Source organism: Octodon degus, unplaced genomic scaffold, assembly GCF_000260255.1.
Source record: "Octodon degus isolate 3935 unplaced genomic scaffold, OctDeg1.0 scaffold00088, whole genome shotgun sequence".
NCBI lineage: Eukaryota > Metazoa > Chordata > Mammalia > Rodentia > Octodontidae > Octodon > Octodon degus.
The window spans coordinates 1,729,191-1,752,762 of record NW_004524664.1 but is presented as its reverse complement, the minus strand read 5'-3'; the positions used below and the strand labels follow the sequence as shown (position 1 = coordinate 1,752,762).

The 23,572-nt window shown below is 37.8% G+C and overlaps 1 protein-coding gene across 6 annotated transcripts in view; it reads right to left on the bottom strand.

Moving 5' to 3' along the window:
* Mtus1 (microtubule associated scaffold protein 1) overlaps nt 1-23,572 on the bottom strand; it is a 180,835-nt gene that overhangs the window by 50,790 nt on the left and 106,473 nt on the right. Inside the window, exons 4-6 of one of the 6 annotated variants that reach the window (XM_004637230.2) lie at nt 21,081-21,242; nt 11,954-12,085; nt 9,161-9,199 (exon numbers count right to left, since the gene is read on the bottom strand). In XM_004637230.2, coding sequence (XP_004637287.1) covers nt 9,161-9,199; nt 11,954-12,085; nt 21,081-21,242 — 333 coding nt within the window. Of the gene's footprint in view, nt 1-2,536; nt 2,932-9,160; nt 9,200-11,953; nt 12,086-18,682; nt 19,187-21,080; nt 21,243-23,572 lie in introns of those variants that run through there. The other 5 variants (XM_004637232.2, XM_023721987.1, XM_004637231.2 and 2 more) reach the window with 5 other exon arrangements.

Genomic DNA, 23,572 nt, shown 5'->3' with positions numbered 1-23,572 from the left:
ATCTCAAATTCTTGCAGTTGATCATTTGTCAATAAATGAGGACAAATAATTCAGAGATGTTTCAACTTTTCTGATAAGGCTGAAACATGCTGTCATGGAGAGAAAAAGGCATGTCAGGAGTGTTAACCAGATTTAGCAGGTAACCAGGTAAGATAGGTTTCCTGGTGTACCAATACAGACAGAGTTTGAAAACCCACAGCCAGGAAATTTATAAAACTTGAAGTAAAAGTATCATGGAAATCATCTCATCTGACTCCCTGTTGTACAGCCCGGAGATGGTAGGGGCACAGACATTCACCTCCTTGTAGACCCAACTCTAGGACCAGCGCTAGAATCTAGGTCAGCAGTTCTGACACTACGGGTGACAATATCACTTCATTTACTTAGCAAAAATATAAACAAACCACAGCTCACAGATCATTTAGGTAAAAGCAAATGTGATGGCTTCAACCTTCAGTTCTGGGGAGATTTTCCTGACTTTAAAATTGCATAACATGGTTTGGATCACAAAAGATTCTATGGGGAAAGCAAAATTATATTCTTTATGCCTTTTAAATGTTTCTCCCATATAAATCTCTCTCTCCATCATTACTATTATCTGGGACTAATAGAAATATAGCAAATCTCACAACCAGAAAAATCTGTAAGCCAAAAACTCTGAACAGAGATCCCAGATTTTAATCTTATCTCTGGTGTACTGTATGCCTTTGGGCAAGTTAGTTTACATCTCTGGGTCTTCAACTTGCTAGAAGAAAATACAATAGACGTGGTCAGAGTTCTAAAACTCGTGACTGCCATCAGTCATTTAAATTTTTTTAAAAACTATTCTTAAATTCAGAAAATAAAATGTGTCTAAACATCACTATAATAACTCTCATAACTATAAAATTGTGCCTTTTGTCCATACTCTTGAAAAACTACCTGCTTCATATAAATACTGCAAGCAACTTCACATGTCAAATAATAGAAGGCTGGTTGAATAAACCAGGGCTCACCTAACTACTGAAAAGAATGAAGTAGACAAAAAAACTCTTATATTAGTCTTTAAAAAACAAGCTATAGGAGAATACAAACTATGTTTCCATTTCTGTGTAATAAAAAGGGGCACAAAAGACCTCCATAGGACATACATGATTAGAAAACCAGAGGACAGACATGGAAAAACCACAGGAAAGGTGCTCTGAGCAGGGCTGGGAGCCTGGGCTGGAAGAGGCTTCAGGCTGTGCGACCCTCTGCACTGTCTGACTTTCTTTTGAATGAACAGCATGCATTACATTACTGTAAAAAGAAAATTGTTAAATTGACACTATTTTACATTACACAAATTATTATAAATATGGAGCACCTTTTGCCACCAGTTTAGTGTTTTTATGAGGTGGTATGGGGTTGCATGCAGAGCCTCACTGACCTCTGAGCGACACCCACTGCCCTCAGCTTTTCATTTTCTCAGGCTGAAAGAATGAGAGTGGCATTTACGCTGAGGAGGAAAAACCACTGTTTACTTCCTGGCTTCCCTCGCTTACTTTCAGCTGTCAGCTAGGACAAGTGATAGGTCAAGGGGAGTTATGAAACTTCAGAAAGGGTGCTGGAGAGATGGAATCATCCTACAGGGAATGGAGATGCCTCTGGGAAAGTGAAAATCAGTTTACTAGGGGAAAAAATCACCAGGGACAGAGATGTGCCAAGTGAAAAACAAGATACATGCAAGCTGACAAATACATTAAACAGAAAAAATGTCTATCTATGACCCTATAAGCCAATCCTACTGTCAACACTAACCAGCTCCAAACCAAATGTAACAGTACCCTAGTTTTCATAGAATAAAATCTACTTAATTTGCCATTGCTGTAATTATCATCTAGAATAAACGCAGGAATTTAGGACTGCCAAACCTCCTAAAAGTGAGCAGACAGGTTTAGGTGGGCCTGAAATACACACTGGACTTGTTTCCACTTTAGGCACTGAAAATGACAAGCTGAAACAAACATAAATGTCAGGATGGCAGTATTTTGTAACTACCAATATTTTTACTATTGTGACTAAAAAAATTAATTTGTGGCTGAAGGTGTTTTATTTCAAGAGCATTCAGAATGCAGAAATCTTATGTTTATTAAAATAAAATAACCAATTAGCCTCAGAAACCCTCTCATCTCTTTTAATGGAAAGAGAAGGATCAGTTCTTCATTTACTTACGGTCCTATTTCCAAAAGCAGCTGCAGGCAAATGTAATTTAACAGGTATTGATTTTTACAGATTTGGTTGGTGATGAAGAACAGCACTTGTGAACACCAAGGTAATGCTTCTGCATGCCACAGACATAAACAGAGCACCTAACTGCTTGCAAACAGTCCCGGTGCCCCAGCGTGCTACACGCCCAGAGCAAACTGCTTCTCCTCTCCCCAGGTAAGCCTGCTTCTTTCACTAAAGACAGCCTTATTTTCCCAAGCATCTATCTCCACAGAAATCAGATGCACATCTGCAAGTTAACGAAGATGTCCCCCGTGCAACACTAGGCAGAGATCTGTGCAAGACTAACCTGTATGGAAAATGACAGTGCTCTTCCTAAACCCTGAAGGAAGTCGAAGATTCCGAAGTAATCCTTTGGCAGTCAGTCGGACGTGAATGGTGGATAAGGAGAATTTGGGTGACAACAGCATGTCTTCAGAGCCGGTGGGATGATTCCTCAGATGAAGTAGCTTCCACGCACTCACATGCTGTCTTTTAAAATTCAATACTCTTCAAGGCCAAAAGCACAGCAAGAGGAAACATGCCTACACGGCTAATATCATTCCAGCACACAGTCACAAAAGAAGAAAAAAAAAAAAAAAAAACCACCGAGCTATCCAAGGGTTTCTGGCCTCGCTTTCACTCCCAGATGTTGCCAAAACAAAGCTCTTGCTCTGAGTAAGGCTCCTCCTAGCAAATCCAGAAGCTCGCAGCCTGAGTGACATCACACTGCACTGTTGTGCTTTTCATCAGGCATTGGGGGGGGTGTCTCAGGAGCTTTATATAGCAGCCAATAATGCTGCAGATCCTGTAACTACCAGAAGATCACAAGGGAAATCAACTACCCCACGAGCCAACTGAGCATTAAGGGAAAAATAAGGTTTCTTTACATTAATCTGCCTTGATTTAATTCAAACCAACAGCACTGAATAGTTTTTTTTTTCAGATTTTTAAACTATAAACTTGACATTTTGGAAAAAGTTAAAACCAAAACCTTCAGGCAACAAATGCTCTTCATCTTTAACACAATTTTTATTCTAATATGTTTAATGATGGATAAAATGTTCAGTTTTAACTGTCATATGTGGAGGACGTCACTAAACAGCAAAAACCAAAAGTTAAGACCACTGGGCCTCAAGGCACACACCTGTAATGTAATCCCAGCAATCTGGGAACTGAGAAACTTTGTGATTTAGAACGACTCTATCTCAAAACAAAAGATTAAAAAAAAGATCAGGGAATGTAGCTTATGCAAAAACCCTGGGTTCAATCCCTAGTCTTTTTAGTTTTGGGGGCTTTTTGTTTTTTGTTTTTGTTTTTGTTTTTTGAGGAAAGAAGACTATGAAATTTCTCAACCAAATGTAAGATAATAAATAATAGTTCTGGAAGAATAGTTAACAATCAAAGAGACAGCACTCGAAGGTCTACTCTTCCTGGACTTATAGAACACCAGTTGGGCAGGGCCACAGCTCAGGCCTAGAATACCTGCCTACCATTATGAGAACCAAGTTTGACATCCAGCAGCAAAAGGGGGAGAGAAGAGCACTGGGTGATCTGTTACAGGGCGCTTTTGAGACCAGGAATGTAGACAGGGTATGGTTCTGAGTATTTTTTTTTTTACTACAATGTATCAACTTTTACTTCAGAAAAATGCTTTGTAAAAGTACATTAAAATACAATGGCTAAAAGCCAAAAGAAATTGGAAGATAAACATCTGGACAGAAGAAAATTAACACTGACAATGTTCATTTAAGCAAAGATAATTCCATTTAACCAGGAAAAGTCTAAATGCAACAATTTTTTAATTTACAAAGTATATCAGAACAATGGATAGAAAGTGATCAACCCCTGTTTTCAAGATTTACTAAAAATATTAATCAGAAAATACAGAAACTGTCAATAAGCAGTCATATTAAATGCTGTTAAGTTAGAAAAGAAGCAGTTATTCCTTTAGTAATTCTATAGAAGTTCTAGAATGTGAAGAGAGGATACAAGAAAGGAAAATTCGCTCTCCCTCTGCACTTAGCATGAACCATCAACCCAATAACCTGTCCAGGGTCAACCTTGAGAACATAATGTGTTCATGCCCTGAATCTTCTGACACATCACGTCCATGACAATGAAAGCACACGTCATCAAGGAATTAAAGTCAAGAAATCCTACCTTTAGGTGTAGCTTACTTGTAGTTTATTCAAACACATTTCCCTTTAGTTTTCAAATATTAAAACCTACTGTACCCTCTTCCTATATACATCAAAACCATATAGAAAACCAACATATCAATCAGCATTGGAACCACAAATAGAATAAAATCAAATATTGATATTATTACAAATAGACACACCATAGTCCATATAGTTAAAGTGATTTCTTGGGGTGGGAGGATTGGATTTTAGGGAACTTCATTCTTAATACTAAACTCTAAATTATCCCCGTCAAATGGAAATCTTTATCCTAAACAATCTAGTCACCAATTAGTCATATTCATTAAAATTTTTACTGGAACTACACTAAGTTATTCCATATACATTAAATGTGATGCTCTTAATGATCTTTTTATAAACAGCAGATCAAGAAACTGAAAGAAAGGAAATAATGCCAGTGAGAAGGAAAACTCAAGAGTCAAAGTAGTACTTGTGTATCCAACAGTACCCACCCAGAACTAAAGAGGTATCCATGCTTAGATAAAACAAACGCTCCTTTCCACTTCTTTCACAAGTACAGTCTGCCCCCTGGTGGCCATCCAAGGCCATTAGGGAACAGCCAATGTTTACAGTCTATTCTAGGCTGTGCTATGCATCCATTTACTCATTTGAATGATCTAGTAAGTACTTTAAGATTTCAACTATTTTTATAATGAATACTGGGTAGATAAAACAGAATTGGTTCACAAAATTTCATTTTTTTAAAGAATTTAGGGTAGGGTCTAAGGGTATCACTATGTAGATCAGACTCGTAGTGATTCTCCTGTTTTCAGCCTCCCAAGTGCTGGGATTACAGGTGCACACCACCACATCCAGTCTCAACTGCCATCTCAGCATGCCCTGGGGGCGCAGCTGAAGGCCAGGTGCTTTAATCTGCTGAGCTATCTGGCTGGCCCTGGTTCACAGAAGTTTTTTAATCAGTTCATTACTTCTATCTATATTTCCTGAAATTATTCTAAAAAGAAATACATAAAAAGTGTAACATTATTATTTCACAAATTCTTAATTTAAATAAATATGACAAGGCTTACCAAGGACAGTAGGGTGAAAAAAGTCAAGGAAACTTGGTGCTTAAAATGGAACAGTTCACAATGACAAGAATTAGACATAAGGGTTCATAAAGCACAGCAGAGCTTATGTCAGGAGGTTGAGTGGAAAAATAAAACTATGATCTCAAATTTTACTTCAAGAACACTGAAGCAAATATGAATAACAAAGCACCTGCTTAGGCAGACACAGGGACTGGGACTTGATCCCCAGCATGTTGTACCCGCCCTACCTCCGGGGAGCTCTGAGACTGGGACAGACACTAGGTGTGGCAGTGCACCCCTGTAATCCCAGTGCTTGGGAGGCTGAAACCAGGAGGATCACTAGGAGTCTGATCTGTGTAGTGAGGCCCTGCAGGCCTTGTACTACATACATTAAAAAAAAAAAAGTATATCAGAACTTCAGCAATGATTGGGGAGATTATTTTTCTTTGTTATACATGCCTTCGCATGTTCACTATACAATTATTATAAAGATACTGTAAAGCTTGAATTACTTATACCACATTCTGCCCTGCAACTGGTTTTTAAACTTAATACGGAATGATAAACTTAAAACTTTCCACTTAACTTCACAAGGTATAAAATAACCCCATATCAGTGATGGCGAACCTTTTATAGCTTTCAATGATTGCAAACAGCCAGCTGTGGCAAGCCACAGATTTGGCACCATTGTCATTATCCTGACGGCTTTCAGTATGTCACCCAACCATTTAATGACATCAAACTGTCATCAATGAACACAATTCAAATACTTGTATGACACTCAGCTGTTTCAAATTTTCCCTGATTTTAAGTAATTTTACAAAGCAATAAGTTAGTAAATCAATCACTTTTCTAGCATTAATTCTGCTAATGGAATTCCTAGGTAGAAGTGTTTGGCCATATGTCTGCGTGTTCTAATTTATGTTCAATCACCTGTATACATAAGCATAAATACTACTTATAGTGATTTTCACAAAGGGGAAGCTTAAAACATTTCTCATAATCAATTTTCTGGAAGGCCTTTTATACTCATCTGTATCCTTAGTGTTTTTAGTATAATTGTTGTGCTCAAAACGAATTCATATGGAATAGAAGTTCCTGCTTAAAAGGAAGTCAATGTCCCAAGAAGACTTATTTCATGGCTATCCCTCCGCCATACCAATTTGAAACACAAAATTTATCACATCTCTAAGCAGCACGTGCCTTTTGATTATGGAGGCAAGTTATGGGGATCAGCAGGTGACAGTGGAAGACACGCCCAGCAGCAGCAGTGTCACCTCGCAAGAGTAGGCCTACTCTTCTCAACCCCTGCCCAACACATGGGAAAAGGAGACACCAGGAGCTGCCCTCCCCAGTGCTCTATGCTGACAGGGTACAGAAAGAGTGGGGCAGCTTTACTTTCCAAGGCAGACACGACAGCCCCTGGGACTGATGATCTTGTGGGGAAAAAGTCAGGGTGCTGGATACACACGATTCCTATGCCTCTGGCATCCCAAACCGCTTCTCTGTGCGACAGAACCAAGGTAATAATAGAATGCTGCGGTATGTGTGACATCTTCTTTATAAACAGTAAGCCATGTTTTATTTAGAGTCAGTGGTGCCTAGAATCTTGTAGCATCATAACCTTTAAATAAATTATAAGAGCTAGACCCCAAGGAGGTGGGTTTTTTTACTTTAAGTGGTTTATTCTGCCTGCATTAAGGATTTAAAATAATTCAACTTCCTGGAAAAGAATTCTGAAAAGCTAACAGAAGTATAAGCACAATGGAAAGGATTATCACCATCATGACCCCTAGCAACAGAACTTGCTACCATTTGAAGTGCTTGTGTGTAAAACTTTTAGTGTGTCAAAAATATTGCCATCCTGGGAATGACTCCCTAAATATCTGCGCTGCCAAATGAGAAACTTGAGACCCAGACAACAAGTCTGGATGACTGGTACTTCATGCTTTTGAAACGTACTACATCAAATAATCATGGAAGTATACAATCGGCAAAGATAGACACACAGATCAGTACAATATAATTTAGGATCCAGAGAGAGCACCTCATAATTAGAGAAATTATTTTTTACCAAATTGCCAAGACATTTTAAAGAAAAATGTTTGTATAACAACTTCACATCACATGAAAAAGAATGATGCTGGACTAGTACCTTATAAAAATTAACTTGAAACAAAGACAGTTAGAGTTAAAATTGTGTTAAGTTTTAGAAGAAAAGGCATAGATCTTTCTGACTTCTATTTCACCAAAAGCATAAAGAAAAGAAAAAAATGGATCTGACTAAAATTAATATTTATGAGGGCCAGGGAGATAGCTCAACGGTGTAAGTGCCGGCCTGGTAAGCTCAAGGTCCTGAGTTCAATCCCCAGTATGCAACAATAAATAAATAAATATCATTTATGCTTCAGGGGGTACTATCAAAAAAAATGAAAAACAGCTCACAAAATGGGAACAAGTATCCATCAAACTTATCTCTGATAAGGATCTAATATCTGGAATAAAGAACTACAATTCAACAACAACAAATAATCCAATTTAAAATGGGCAAAGGATTTGAATAGACATTTCTTCAAAGAAGATGTAAAAATACAAAGTGGTATGGGCTCTTTGGAAGTTTCTCAAGCTGTTACAAAGTTACCGTACAATCCAGCTTTCTCATAATAAGTAATTGGTTTTCCAACATAAGTGAAGCTATTCTATAGAATACGAGCTATTCTTTTTCCTCCTAAATATTAAGCTGTGTTAGAAATGTGAAACAAAAGAATATAAAAGCTAAAATCTTCACAGAACAATTTCTGTTTTTTTAAACTTCACTTGAATAACCATATATATTCAAACTCAGGCTATTGGGTACCTTTAGAATTTAATAATTCTGCATGTCAGAGTTTTCTATAGCTTTAGGAACTTACAAAAGATTAACAATTTCATGTAATTCCTTCACACCTTCCTCTCTAAACTGAGGAAAAATGAATATAGTCAGCAGAGTAAAGATACTAGTTATTCCCTGAGCAGTGGCTATGGCTCTGTCTTCTTTATAGAGGACGCTCTCCAGCTTGTCCTTCCTGCTTGGTTTTCTCTCACTAGAGTGCACCCTTCCTTTAGGGCCTCTCCCATGAGCACACAGCCTTCCTTCCCTAGAAATCACTTTCGTTTTGATTCCTGTCCATCTGCGTGATTCTTCAACTACCCCTGAGGACAAGGCCCTTGTTCATTTTAGTCGTACAGCTGCACCCTGGATGTCCGACAGGGTCACAGGACAGCAATACGAGGAAATCACACCTTTCTCTCTGCCCACAGAGCTGTTTTATAAGTGCACATAAGAGAATGTAGGTAGTACTCAGGGAATCTGATGAACTACATATAACACAGGATTTGTAATGAATACATTATGTGAACACATTATGTGGCTTCTAAAGAGGCAAAAGATTTAATTCCACTAGTGGAAGCTTCACATTTGTCTTAGAGATGAAAGTATGCCCAAACGAAGAAAAGAAAAATCTAAGCTACTGAGCAGTTATTAATGTTTTGCTATTACATGTTCTAACCAGTCATTCATAGCTCAAACTTGAAATCTGCTTGCAAGTATAACAATGAAATTTCACTATAAATAAAGCTAAATAACATGATGCTTTCATAATATGATGCTGCAAAAGAGAGATTCCTTTCTCCTCATTCATATTTAAGGTGGCCACTCACCTGCATTGAAAGATGTAAATATACTTTTCCTTGAAGGACCTAAAATATGAAAGAAATATATATATGTAATACACATAAATTTTGTTGGAAATATCACATTAAAAATTGTCAAGAGTGGCTTTATTTTTAAAAGCAATCCAAAAATTCTCCAAATGTTAGATTCTGAATAGGAAATACCACTGCAGTGAAATCAACACTTACACGTATGTTTCAAGTATAAAATAATACTCCAAATAAAATTAAGACTGATATGGCTTTCACAAGTTAGAGACGATCAATTTTAATGGACACACCACCATATTTTTTCAGGCAAAACCAGTTAATGTTCATTTTTTAATAGTAATGCATTCACACACTCATGAATAAACATATCATTCTACTGCTGGTGGCAGGGAAGGGGCCAGACTTAATGAAAGACACTCACTAGTGTGCACTTTCCAAAACCAATTTTTACTCAGCAGAGAAGAATAACATCCTTTTTTCTCCAAACTAATACACTACAAATCCAACCAGGAGTGGCAATAGGCACAGAGCTATACAGTAAAGGAAAGCTATGAGTGACTCTCCTTGACATCAAATAGTTACAACATGTAAGTCTCTGCAGACTATTACTTAGAACTAGCCACCTTGTTCTATCAGTGGGATTTTATATCTGCAGTAAGCTCTCAAAATACGTCAGCGTAGACGTTATAAATGGAAAGCACTGATTCTCACTGAAATAAAACCTTTGTAATAATAAAATTTTTACAAATTCAATTGTGAAGTCATCTGAAAATACTGGAGGAGGGCCAGAGAGATAGTGACTGCTTGGCAAGGACTGAACCCTGGTACCACATGCCACTCTGGCCCCTCTCCCAGGGTGTGCTGAGCTAGCGACCGAGTCCAGGTGTGGTGGTACACGCCTGTAATCCCAGCACTGGGGAGAATGAAAATAGGAGGATCATTATGGGTCTGAGCTGTGTAGTGAGATCCTGTACCAAATACATAAAACGAAAAAGACAGACAGACAGACAGACAGACAGACACAGACACAGACACAGACACAGACACAGACACAGAGACAGAGACAGAGACAGAGACAGAGACAAGGACAAGGACAAGGACAAGACAAGACAAGAGGTTCCTGTTGTACAAAATTATCTGTGGGATCTCTAAGTTTTCCTTTTCTGAAAGCTACTATAGTATCAAAGTTTGACAATGTCTATTTTTAGCTACTGCTGTATGGATTGTGTGGCTTTATGATCATGAATGAAAACCCCAGTTTTACATCCTGCTGTCATCCCTGCAAGGGACCACTTGACACTTCAGAGCCTGAACAAATAAGAATCTGTAACACAAGAGCCACCTCTGGGATGTACTTAGCCAACATGGAGTCTGGGTGTGGTGGCACACACCTATAATCCCAGCTGCTGGGGCGTCCAAACTGCGGAGTGAGACCCTGTACCAAAAAACTCTACGACACAAGAAAAATCTCTTTTCCAATATTCATGCCTATTTTTGCTTCAATTCAGTAGGAAAAAAAAAGTGCTGATGCACATTAAATAGGTCAGTAACCTCAGGTTATCACAAGATATATATTCTCTATCTCTCTATCTCTCTCTCACACACACACACGTTAATGAGAATGCTGAGGAACATACATTCTCATATTGCTCTTACAGTAATACCTTTCGAGAAAGTGACTTTGCAACATATGCTAACAATTTCCAGCAGGTTCACACAATGGAACCTAGGAAGATCCCACGGAGGAAATTAGAAGCTGAAACAATGATCACGTTAAAGACGTTTGTCTCTATCACACTGCACAAGGAAAATCAGAAACTGCACAATATAACTAAAACATGACAACCAAAGAGTTGGAGAATAGGCATTTAAAGTAAAAAGTTTTCATGACACACTATAATTCATTAAAAAGCAAGACATTGTAGAGTGTATACACTATGCTGATGATTTTGTTGAACAAAAATAGAACCATCAGCGGTAGAATGCTTGCCTAGGAAGCTGGAAGCCCTGAGTTAGGTCCATGGCACCAAAAACAAAAACAAAAAAAGAAAACCTCAACTAAAAAACAAAAAAGTAAAAAGAAAGATGTTTATATGGAGAAGGAAAAAAATTTAGAAGAAAATGCAATGGCAACTGGTGGTTGACAGAATTAAGGAAGATTCATGCTTGTTTTCCTGTTCCCTAATATAAATATGGGCTGCATTTCATGAGCTGATTTCTCATTTACAATTATTATTTCAGTAAAGCAATTTTTCTATTCACTACAAGCATAAAAAACTTACTATGCACCTCACACACATGTTAAAATTGCATGAAAATTGTTTATTACATAACCTGAATATTATTCTTCGTAGTCATAACAATTACAAACTGAATGACACAGGAAAGATGAAATAGCAGAAAACAGAGGGAAAAAAACACGGTTTGGGGCCAGAGACGATAAAGTAATAACTATAAACACTGCTAGAGATGGAAAGTAAATCATGCTTTTCCACTTTTTTCTATCTCAGTACTTAAAGAATTGTGATCACTTAGTTCTGATTTTTTTACCTACTACCTTTGTTCTGTCCCCGGATATATGTGTATAAATAATTTATCATTGAGGCTACAGATTCTCAAAACAAGAACAAGTCCCTTGACGTAAAAATGTGCTATATCTCCTTGCTCAACAGAATTTAAAACAAACAAAACCTTTTAATTATACTGTTACTTAATTGCCAAAATCTAACTTTTTACAAGCCAATGACTTTAAAAGCCTTGTTCTCTGTCTACCCACAATGAGGACAATACCTTTTGGAGGAGGTTTTAGCAAATGTACATGAGCTCTGGGTACCAAAGTCTTCACACATAAGGATCCTGAGCCATTCTGAAATGCTGGTTTTGAGGGATTCTCCTCATATTTGATAACAGCAGCATTACCAGCTGTAACAAAACAGAAAAGTACATTTTATTGTACAAGTAAATACATATTAGCCGTCTACACTTATTCCTCCTTCAATCAACAAATGCTTGCTAGGTACATATAATATGCCAATGGTTACTGGTAGTTTGTGTATTCAGGGATGCAAAGTACATGCCATAACCAGCATAACCATACTCTCTAGTTTGTCTGGCACAAGCCACACTTATGCACCTTGTCCAATGCACCTTTCAACCCAGATAAAAGTTAAAAAAAAAAAACTATATAACTATACAGCCATCTACACTAAGTCCAAGCATGTCCAAGGGGCAGATAGGAGGAATATCTATTTCTACAAGGACAAGGATGAGAAGAGGCAGCGATCAATGTTAAAGATGCAAGAACAATAATGGACAAACTCCCAAGTAGCTACAAGGATGGAGTGTAAGCCTGGTCCTTGGCTGCTGCAAGAAGCTGGAATGATTTACAGATACAGAGAAAACAATCCTAAAATTCATATACAGGCAGAAAGGACCTAGAGAAGCAAAAGTAATTTTTCATAAGAGCACAAAAGTGGTCTAGACTTAATCTATAGCACAAAGCTATAGTGATAAGAACAGCATGGTAATAGAAGAAAAATAGACATGTGGATCGCAGAACAGAACTGAGACTACGGAAACCTCCCCAGACCGACTACTTGATCTTTGATAAAGAGTCCAAAAGCATTACATTGGAAGAAAGATAGCCTATTCAACAAGTGGTATTGGGGAACTAGTTATCTGTTTGCAGAAGAATGAAACTGGACCCTTATCTCTCATCATATATTAAATTAAAATAAAAATGGATCAAAAATCTAAACATTAAAACAGAAACATTAAATCTTCTGGAAGTAAAATAGTTAAAATATTTGAAGACACAGATGTGGTGTAGGAAAGGCTTTCCTAAACAGAACTTCAATTGCATAGGAGATAGCAGCAAGAATCAACAAAAGGGATTATATCAGATTAAAAAGCTTCTATACAGCAAGTGAATCAATCAGTACAGTGGACAGACAACCTTGAAAAGGGAGAAAATTTTGCCAGCTTCTCTTCAGACTAAGCACTAATATCTCAAGTATGAAAAGAACCAAAAATTAAACCACCCAAAATTAAAGTCCTAGTTAAGAAATGGGCAAAAGAAATGAACAGTTGCTTCCCAGAGGAAGGAATACAAATGGTCAACAAATACATGAAAAAATGTTCAGCATCTCTAGCTACTAGAGAAGTGCAAGTTAAAGTGCAAGATTCCATTTTATTGCAGAAAGAATGGCTATCATTAAGAAATTAACAATAACAAATGCTGGTATGGCTAGACTGAAAAAGGAAGAACTCCTGTATTACTGATGGGAATGTAAACTAGTACAGCCATTATGTTAATAAGCATGGAGATTTCTCAAAGAAGTGAAATTAGAAATTCCATGTTGCCCAGCTAATGCCCTGCTAGGTATCTTCTCCAAAGAGCTTAAGAAATCATATTGCAGGGATACAGGCATACCAATATTTATAGTAGCAGCATAATTCATAATAGTTAAATCCTGGAAACAGCTGGAATACCCATCAAGAGATGACTGGATAAACAAAATGTGGTATCTATACATAATGGAATACTACTCAGCTATAAGTAATTACACATTTGAGATATTTGCAGGAAAATAGGTGCACTAGAAAATATAATGTCAAGTAATACTAGAGGATAGATAAGGGACAAAGAGCCAGAGCTCATAAAAGGGAAGTGGTCCAAGGGAACAAGAGCAAGTGAGGGGTGAGGAGGAGGGAAAGGGAAAATAAGACTATAGACACACCACATACAGGAACCTAGGAGCACCAATTAAACACTATATACCATAACATGAGTTAAGACAAATAATATCAAAAAGGGGATAGGGGAACTAGGGACCAGGGGTGAGGGAAGGGAAATGAAAGTAGAAGTAAAAAAAAAGAAAGAAACAAGTTGTATTGTGTACATGTAACCACCCCCACAATGACTGTAAACTGCATGAATTGCAAACAGGTACTAATAAAAATTTTAAAAAGAAGCTAGAATGCTAACACCTGCCCTGCAACTATGGCACCCAGCCCTCGAGGAAAACACAAAGGAACTCTTACCTAAATCAGGCAAATCATCTTTTATATTACAATGTAAAATTTTTCCACATACCATCTGGATTGCAAAAATTGTTTTTCAATAATCAACACCCAATCTTTAGTGCCCAAGTTTGTTCTCCACTCACAGTCATAAATTTATTGCCAACTTTAAATCATTCCTTTATCCCATATTTCTAGAAAACAACGAGGAATTACCTTGTTTACAAACACATTATAAATGTGCAAGTAGCTAGAAATTTTCACTAGGCTAAACAGCCCATCCCGTACAACAGTGCACACAGAAGGCACCTGTGAGTGTGGTAACGCCATGGCATTATTTAGCCCTGGTCTGCATCCAGTCCTGTACAACGGGCCATCCGTTAGTTCTTCTTGTATCCACATTACATTCCTAATATTAGATCAAATCCACATAGGACCTTCCTCCTGCTGATCAATCTCTATCATTTTCTGTCTATTCCAATTCTGATCCTCTGCAGAATCTAGAAACTAGTTTCTCCCAAGGCTGGGAGAAAGTTGGTGGAAATGATGGTATTAAAGACACAAATAATATAAAATTGAATATAACTGTTACTCTTCTCCCTTTCCATTTTTGCAGCACAGGGAATTGAAGTACTCTACCACTGAGCTATATCCCCAACCTTCCATCATAACTTTTTTGGGGAAGAGAATACCAGGGATTTAACCCAAGACCTTCCCACTAAGCTACATCTCCAGTCCATTTGTATTTTTTATTTTGAGACAAGGTCTCACCAAACTGTGTAGGCTAGCCTTCAACCTGTGATTCTCCTGCCTCAGCCTCCCTCTTACAGGCAGGTACCAGTGTGCCAGCTCATTATAACTTCCAAAAGATGGACCAAAAATGATTTCAGTCTTAAAATGATGGAAACAAAATTTTGTAGAGAATTTTTTAGATTTTCCCACAGAATGTATACCAGATTTCAATATCCATTTCAGTTTTTGCAGAATCACACCAAACAAAGGAAGTCAATTATGTATTATAGTTTCAAACATGTTTTGTAGTAACAGGGATTTTAGTCTTGATCTTTTCAAGGCAATTTCTGTCATGTTCATCAGCAATCAGGTCAAGTCACTTATCTAGACTTTGAAAAATTAAATTCAGTTCAACCTATAAACCAAACAAACAACTAAATGCTTTTGAATGCATGCTTTTCTTTTCTAAGTTTTAAACAGACTTAAAGATTATAAAAAATTCAATGAAGTGATTTCTCATGAGGAGAAACCCTCTGCCTCATGGTTCTGTCACACACAGAGAACAGTTGTTGTTGTCCTGGAAATAAACTGCCTCTTGGCCCTGTACAAGTTCAACAGAACAAAGATCTAGCACCAGATCCAACAACTCGGAAACATACAAGAGTCAGAAATCTGTATTGAAAAGATAAAACGCCTGCACTTTGCTCAGATCCAAATACATACAGATTTATATGTTATACAGACTTATATGAAAACACATTTACCCTTAACAAAATTCACCCCTGATTATCTACTGTACCTCTATCTCACCTAATAATGGTGGGCATAAATTGTCCTAAACTGAACAAACTTTTATGATCAAAAACTTTTTGCCTTGATTCTCCAAACACTCTCAGCTGGTCCATTGCTTTTTAGCAAGCCCAAAATGGAAGGATATGTACTACTTTGAGGCATGATGGACCCTAATATGGCGTGGACCTGGTATCCTGATATCTAAATATTTTCTCATCCAAAGTTATTATACTTGGATGATAAATGCCTCAGTCAATTCCTTAGTTAATTCTAATTAGCTAAGAAAAGGGTAACTGTTTCAAGTAATGGAATGGGTTCTAGGCTATACAAGTCCTAGTCCTTACCTGGCCATGCATAATGGACTGAATCACTTCACCTTTCTAGGTAGAACAGGTGGGCATGGACACCGCTTATGGGAACAGATACATACATTGACACACGGGCTCTACTACTAACTATGGTACAGTTCTGAGGCCAGATGTATCCTCAGAATCATCCTGACACATGCTCTGGGGCCACAGCCAGGACAACACAAGGACAATTGGGTCTATGAAGTCAATGTGTGAACTTCCACTTGAGGTCACTTGGGTCTCAGCTATAACATGCAAATAAAAATACTCCTTGTTACGTTGCCCTCTTTAGCCCTTACTATCTAAGTTACACTAGAATAACACAGCCTCTGGAATCTTTATTTTCCTGTATTTTTTCAGTCCAAAATGTGTTTCAAGTGAAGAGGAAGAGAGATGATAGCCTATAAAAATAAAGCAATATTCCCAGAAAACTGTAAGCATAAGAAATAGGCTGCTTGCTGCCTTAGACTTCTATTTGCAAACTAGTATTTCACTACATTCTGCCATCAGTTGAAATTCATTTTTGTTTATTAAATTATGTACATACACACAAAGCCAACATGCTGCTCATTTCTTGAACACCATGTGAGTCAGCTTAACACTCTCTACTATGCCAGCTCATCTGCCCACCTGGCTTAAAATCAAATCACTATTGAATAAATTTACACTTTTCTGAAGCAAACTCACTCAACTCTGTAATAATGAGATTGTCTCATTCTGCTCTAAAGTACACATTAAAAATGAATGAATGTGAACAAATAGTGGTCTGGGTAATGTTTGCTTCTCAAGTAGTCTACTCAGAAGTGCCTAAGTGCTAACATATAATGCAGAGCCCACTGTCTATTATGGTCTGCCCCTTACATCTTCTTCACTTATGGCAGACATCACTAGTCAAATGTACAATTGCCTCTGAACCTGCAAGCACCCTGAGAAAGCAACACCACTTACAGCTGCTTCTTACTAAATGACCATACTCACTTACTGTTCCTGCCATGAGAAAAACAAAAGCAAAACGAGTGAGCACTTTTAAGAGACTCATCCTCCTTTCTACCAGCTTAGTCACCTGAACAACTCAAAACATTCTCCTTTGTAGCTATTAAGCATTCTCTTAGGGGCCGGGGAGATGGCTCAGTGGAATAAGCGCTTCCCTGGCAAGCACAAGGGCCTCAGTTCAATCCCCGGTTCCGCCAACAACAACAACAACAATAATGCATTATCTTATTACAGTAAAGAAAATTAAAATGTCAGAAACATTTTCTTGAGGATGATCTAGGCCTCTGCTTTCATTCAGATTGTCTACCTTCACACAAGTCCACAGAAAAGCTAGGATAAGCCTGAGGTGAGCTGATACCCTTTTCTATCACCCCATCTCAGCAGGGCTAGCCACAAGGTGAAGGAAAAGAACAAGCTACTTTATTTAGTCTCCTTCTGATCTCCTATTTCCAAGGAGTACAAACAGCTTTGGCTTGCACCTCTTACACTGCCTCACACCATCTGCCTCTCAAAAATAAATATGCCTTTATGAGCAAACAGGAAGGATAAAGAAGCCTCCGGACTTCATATTCCTGCTAATGTTACAAAATTACGCACTCTCTCAAGATTTCCTTCTAAGTTGCACAATGATCTATAAACCATTCTAGTCAACTTAGCATCATTTTTTCTCTCCAATTACTTTAATAGCCTGAAACACTGAACATTAGGTATTTGAGTCTGAAAGAGCTTATAATACTGAGCCACCATAAAGGAGAAGATCTGCCACAAAAAATACTGTGCAATGTTTTATGTTAACGCCCAAGGGAAATCATTATTCCAACTTCAAATTTTTCTATACTTAACACAAAGAACTTGTTAAAACTCCCAAATAAAAACAATACTGCCTTCGTTCAGTCAGGTTACAACTTATGATGTTATTCATATGGGATCCCGTGGTATCAAGAACAGATGCTTCTTGCCACAATAACACCTTGCTAGCTCAGAAGTTCTTAAACGATGTCACTGACAATATTATATCACAAAGAAATGATCAAAGAAAGAGAACATTCTCTAGAATTGTTCAAATGCTTAAACCAGTCAGAATCAAAACACTGATCAAAAGAAGTTACTTCCTAACATGATCCTTCATTACCAGAAGCAGAATAATTTCAGCTCAAATTTTTCATATTTTTGACGTAGTCATTAAAAATGGATACATGTTCCACACTTTTGTATGAATTATATATTAGGTATAGTATAATTGAAGAAAACAGTCAAACATGTAATGTTCCAATTTAATTCTAGGAGAGTATTTTATACACAATTGTATGCTACATAGACAAAAGCTCCTATTTAATAAAAAAATTAAACCACAAAAGTCTTTAATAAGACAATTTCATATGTCAAGAATACCAACAATGCCTCTAAATTATATTTAGTAAGAGTTCCAGAACACATAAAATATAAATAAAATTGGTTCTGGTAAAAGCATTCACATCTTAAATAAACATAAACATGTGCAAGAAATATAACAGTAACATAAATTACAAATTGCAACAATAACAATCAAGAGGTCCTAAAATCAATTTATTGAATTAAAATTTAAGCATGCTTACAAAGAAAAGAATCAAACCAGAAATCGTCGACCTACTTCTTTTCCCAGTAAACGTGGCTAACAAAGGAATTATACAAAGGCTGTAGGATCCCACGACCAGCAGTGTCAATAAGGTAGCATCATAGTGCCTCTCTGAACCAGCCGGCGGGGTGAGTGTAGAATTGATAAAGATTTTTGAAGAAATATCAGTTTCTGTACAACTGCGAAATCCTCCTGGTATAGTCATTTAAAAGGATCAAAGCAAGCTCAAGCAGGAAAAACTGCAGCCATGTTCGGTCTCATATCCCTCATGCTTGCTCTTAGTGCATTAGAATAGAGGGGGGAAATCTGTAAGCTCCCAGGCACTACACAAAACAGATTAAACCAGCTAGCAAATCAAACTAAGAAAGAGACTCACTGATTGGCATGCCTAATCTGCACGAGGGACACATCACCACTACACAGGCTCTGTGGGTGTAAGGCAAACCCTTTTGTTAACAGACAAAAAGCAATGGACAAAAGGACTTTACAGCCTCTTTTAGGAGTGTCAGGCACGGCACTGAAATGGTGGCCAACATGGCTGTGCGTGGGAAGCCTGGGTTGCAGCATGTCACAGTGTGTTTGCTGTAAGTGCCACCAGTCCAATGCAGCGGCTTTGAGAGCACACCAGTGGTTCTGTTTTCTGAGTTTGCTTTATAAATTCACACTAGAATAGAGAGGGCTAGGAGGGAAACCATCTTAAAATAACACAAGTGTGAATAAGCTTTTCACAGAGAATTAGCTGTTACATGCAAACTCTTCAGGGTTTTGCAATGAGGTCAAAATTCAAACAATAAGCACATACTGGTCTTTAGTTTTAAGCAACGTATTTCAGGATTCCTAAAGTGTCAGTACACAGATACTTACCTGCAAGTGAAAGCAGTTACTGCTAAGTGGCTTTGTCAGAAATGTGGTCAATAACTGTCATTAACTCAATGTCTTATTCTCCAATAACTACTGTGTCACATATATGCTGTGTGACTTTGGACCAGTGGCAATGTCTCTGCGCCTCAATAACTTATAGGTCAAATCAAAGTAACAACAGAAGTTACTTCATGAAAATAAAAGGAAAAAAATACTATAATGTCCTATAGTACTTCTCCACACTCAGGTATGTTCACTAACCATTATTTTGCTTTGTCCCTATTGTCTCGCCTAAAAGAAGTTGATCTGTGCTTGAAGCAAAGAGAACAATTCTGCACTCCTTCTCATTGCTTACATCCTGTTTTATCTAATATAGTCATCCAAGCAAATACCATCTTTTTCCTCAACTTCATTTTAGAGAAAGGGCCATTTCATTCACATTGTCTTTCACATTTACTCTGATAACAAAGGCTATGATAATTCGCTTGCATCAATAGAGGTAGAAAAACTTAATTTTTAGCATTTAAGATAAAAAGGAAAAACTTTAAAATAAGGATCAGGTTCATTATCCGCCCTTGAGCTCTACCACCTTTGCATATGTACAGCTGAAGAAGTCTGTAGCTAAGGGCTATTACACCTTTCACGTTACCTAGGCAACACAAGGACATGTCAGAACTGTCAGAACTGTTAACATTGTAGGTTATTTGGAGTTTATTTACAAAGGTAGTGAAAAAAAAGTACTAAATCCAAATACACCTTTTGAAAGAAAAAGAATGGCTGAATTAATTCACCCACTGTATAACAACAACAAAAATTTACATTAACTTAAAACTTAAAAAATGTACTGAGTTTAAATTATTTAGAATTAGGTTTGAAGTTACGTTGGTCATACTGCACTGAATCTAGCATTCAAAGTAAAAGTTTACAAAACGTATTAATAAGATTCAGTCTTTTGTAAAGTAAATAGAACTGCAGTGATCTTTTTGTCTGATTTCTAGTAGGGTTCCAAGAGCTCCTAGGTTACTATTCTTCTGTTAAACAAATCTCAAAATACCAACAATTCAAATGATGCCCATTAGACCCTTTATGCAAAATCTAACATAAAGGGTCTAAAGGGCATCATTTGAATTGATGTGAGGTTCCATCCCAGGCCCTGCCATGCCAGCCCTGCCCCAGGGGCTCATTGAGACTGGGCATGGTGGCACGCGCCTATAATCCCAGTACTTTGGAAGCTGAACACAGAAGAATCACTACGAGTCTAATCTATGTAGTGAGACCCTGTACACCCTGTAGACCCTGCCCTAAATACAGAAAAAAAAATTTATGGATGTCAACACGTAATTGTTTCAGTGTTTCATTGTACGCTCATCAAAAGAACATTGTTTTAAAGAATGTGTTTATCTTTCCAAACTTTCTGAATAATTCGAAAAAAGCAGTGCATGTATTTTCTCCAAAATACAGAAACAAATATTCTACTAATTATTTAGAAAGTATGGTTTTTATTGGTAACTATCATTTCAAAACCCCAACAGTGTGACAGGGGCCCACTCACAGTTACTGCTGTAGGTGCTTGGGTCACTGTGGGTGCTGCCGACTGACGGGGTGCTGCCTGTTCTCTGGAGTGCAGGACTTTTCAAAGAAGCTTTGGATTTAGGAAGTGATCGAGGCAAATTCACCCAAGAGGGCTGTACACTTTTCAAGGATGCAGCTTTTCCTTAGAATTAAAAAAAAAATAAAAGTTTTCACTGCTATTCATTTTGAAAACTGGCCTGTTAATAAGCTTGTATAAGCTCAAACTGCATTAACAGTCAGAATCAATATTCAGGATCATACATATTTATGTCCAACAATTTATAGGCAGAAGAACAGAAACAATGAGGCATTTGGCTATAAGTATAGCCGTAACCCTGTAATCTGAAGTAATTAACTAACACATCTCTGAAATGGAAGACAAATCAGAGGAATTGTGCAAGAGAAAACCTTTTGGCAAAGATTAAATCAAAGTAAAAATAAATTGATAAGGATCATCTTGGTAGTGTTACAAAAAATAAATTTACAAAAATAAATTACTCCTTACTCTGCTACATTTCTATTGTTAAGTTGGTTTTACTTGAATGATTCATATTTAGGGGAAAAAGAAGAAGACAATTTGTTTGAACTCCTCCTGAAAATAAAAACAATAATGAAGTGGAGGGTGTATAAATAAATTACTCTATGCACACAATAGGCTATCATATAAAAATTAAATCAGTGAAAATATTTTAAGGCAACTAAAACAAAAATTCAATTGGATAAGAAAAATATCACTTGAAGAATGCCAGATACCTAACACCAGGTGGTGCTATATTATTAGCATGTCTCTTCTTCATTTCTCTAATCCCTGTTTACTTGAGAAATGTAAATAGTCTCAGCTCAAATTTCTAGCTGTTACTCATGACAAGTATTTTCACTTACCCTTGAAATCCATATGCTTCTGATCCTCTGACATCTTTGAAAACACTGTCCTGATAACTCACACCAAATACCTAAATATTAGCACTTCTCACAGTCCATGCTTTGCTTACAATTCTCTTCAAACTCATTTTATTGGAGAATGTATTTTATTTATTTTATGCTCTACTCAATCCCTCTACAGATGAAACCCAAATTCTCACGTGCAGTGCTAACCCCTGAATCCCATGTCACTCATATCTGAAATTCCTTGCTGCATATTCCAACTTGAACAGACATTCTCTTGCTTATTGCTTATCTATAGTAGTTATAGATACAATCCACCTCTTTAAAAAAAAAGCCTGAAAACATTGGAATTATACCTTCTTCCCTGGTATAAAGGCAGTCCTGAAGTTGGTTCTTACCAATTTCTACCCTCTTATGCTATGCTCCACCCCTCTCCACAGTTTAGGCCACTCCAGGGGTACAAACCTATGGCCCAAGTGTGGCAATGGGCTATCCACTAAAAGTTCTAGAAGGTTCACTGTCACAGGTCTGCTCTGTTGTGCTTCTGCCTTCCCTGTGATGAAATGGGCCCTTTTCATTCAGCTCCTTAGGTCCATACCCTGAATACAAAGTCTGCCTGGATCTTTGCTCCTCATTGCAGCTCCACCCTACAGCTACTGATTCACAGTATGGTTTTGAAAGAGACCCTCCTGGTTCAAATATGCATTTAATTTCTGAAGTGCTGTTGAGAATTGCAAGCTCCCTGCAAGCCTCCTCTGGCAGGACACCCACCCTACTCTGTGTTCGTCTGGCTCTTGCCACAAACTTGCTCCTATGGGCATCTGTTTCCATGTGTCTCCCTCCTGCACTAAGTGGTCTTTAAGGTCTCTGAGAACAGGAAGAATATAACTGATTCACTTCTGTCCCTTAGACTTAACAAAGTGTAGAGCACAAAGTGAGACGTAATAAATGTTTGCTGAATGAATTTCTCTTTCAATACCTGAGGAGGACAGAGTTAGACAGTGTGTTCTCTCGTCACCTCCACTGAAAAGCATTAAACACCTAACCCCTTTGATGCACCTATTTGACTCTTCAGCCCACTAATCAGATGAAAGGAAACATTCCTTCTTTATGTTCTTTACAATAGTTAGCAAGTGTTATATAACCAGATACCCACAAATTTACAGACCTTTAAAATACAAATTTAACAAACAACTGTCTCTTTAGCAGAAACCTTCTGGTGAGTCACCATCAGAAACAGTGAAATTGGGCAAGTGACAGATCAGTATTTCTGGGCCATGGCTACCCTACAGTTACAGCACAATGAATTCTGAAAATGTACTTATACATCAGAATGGCACATTTCATAGCATTGTTTCTAAAAACACCATAGGGAGACCCAGTCCTAGCCCAGGTCCGGTGAGTGTGCGGAGAGTTTCCTGCTACCCTGTGCCAGCAGGACCAGTCCCAGCCCAGGCGCAGCGTGGGCCGGACCCTCTCCCAGCCCCTCGGGCCGCCCCACACCACTCTGCAGTGCCTCCCCCACCCCGCCCGCCGAGTAGGATTTTCTGCCGAGTTCCGGGAGCCCCCAGACCCAGTCCTAGCCCA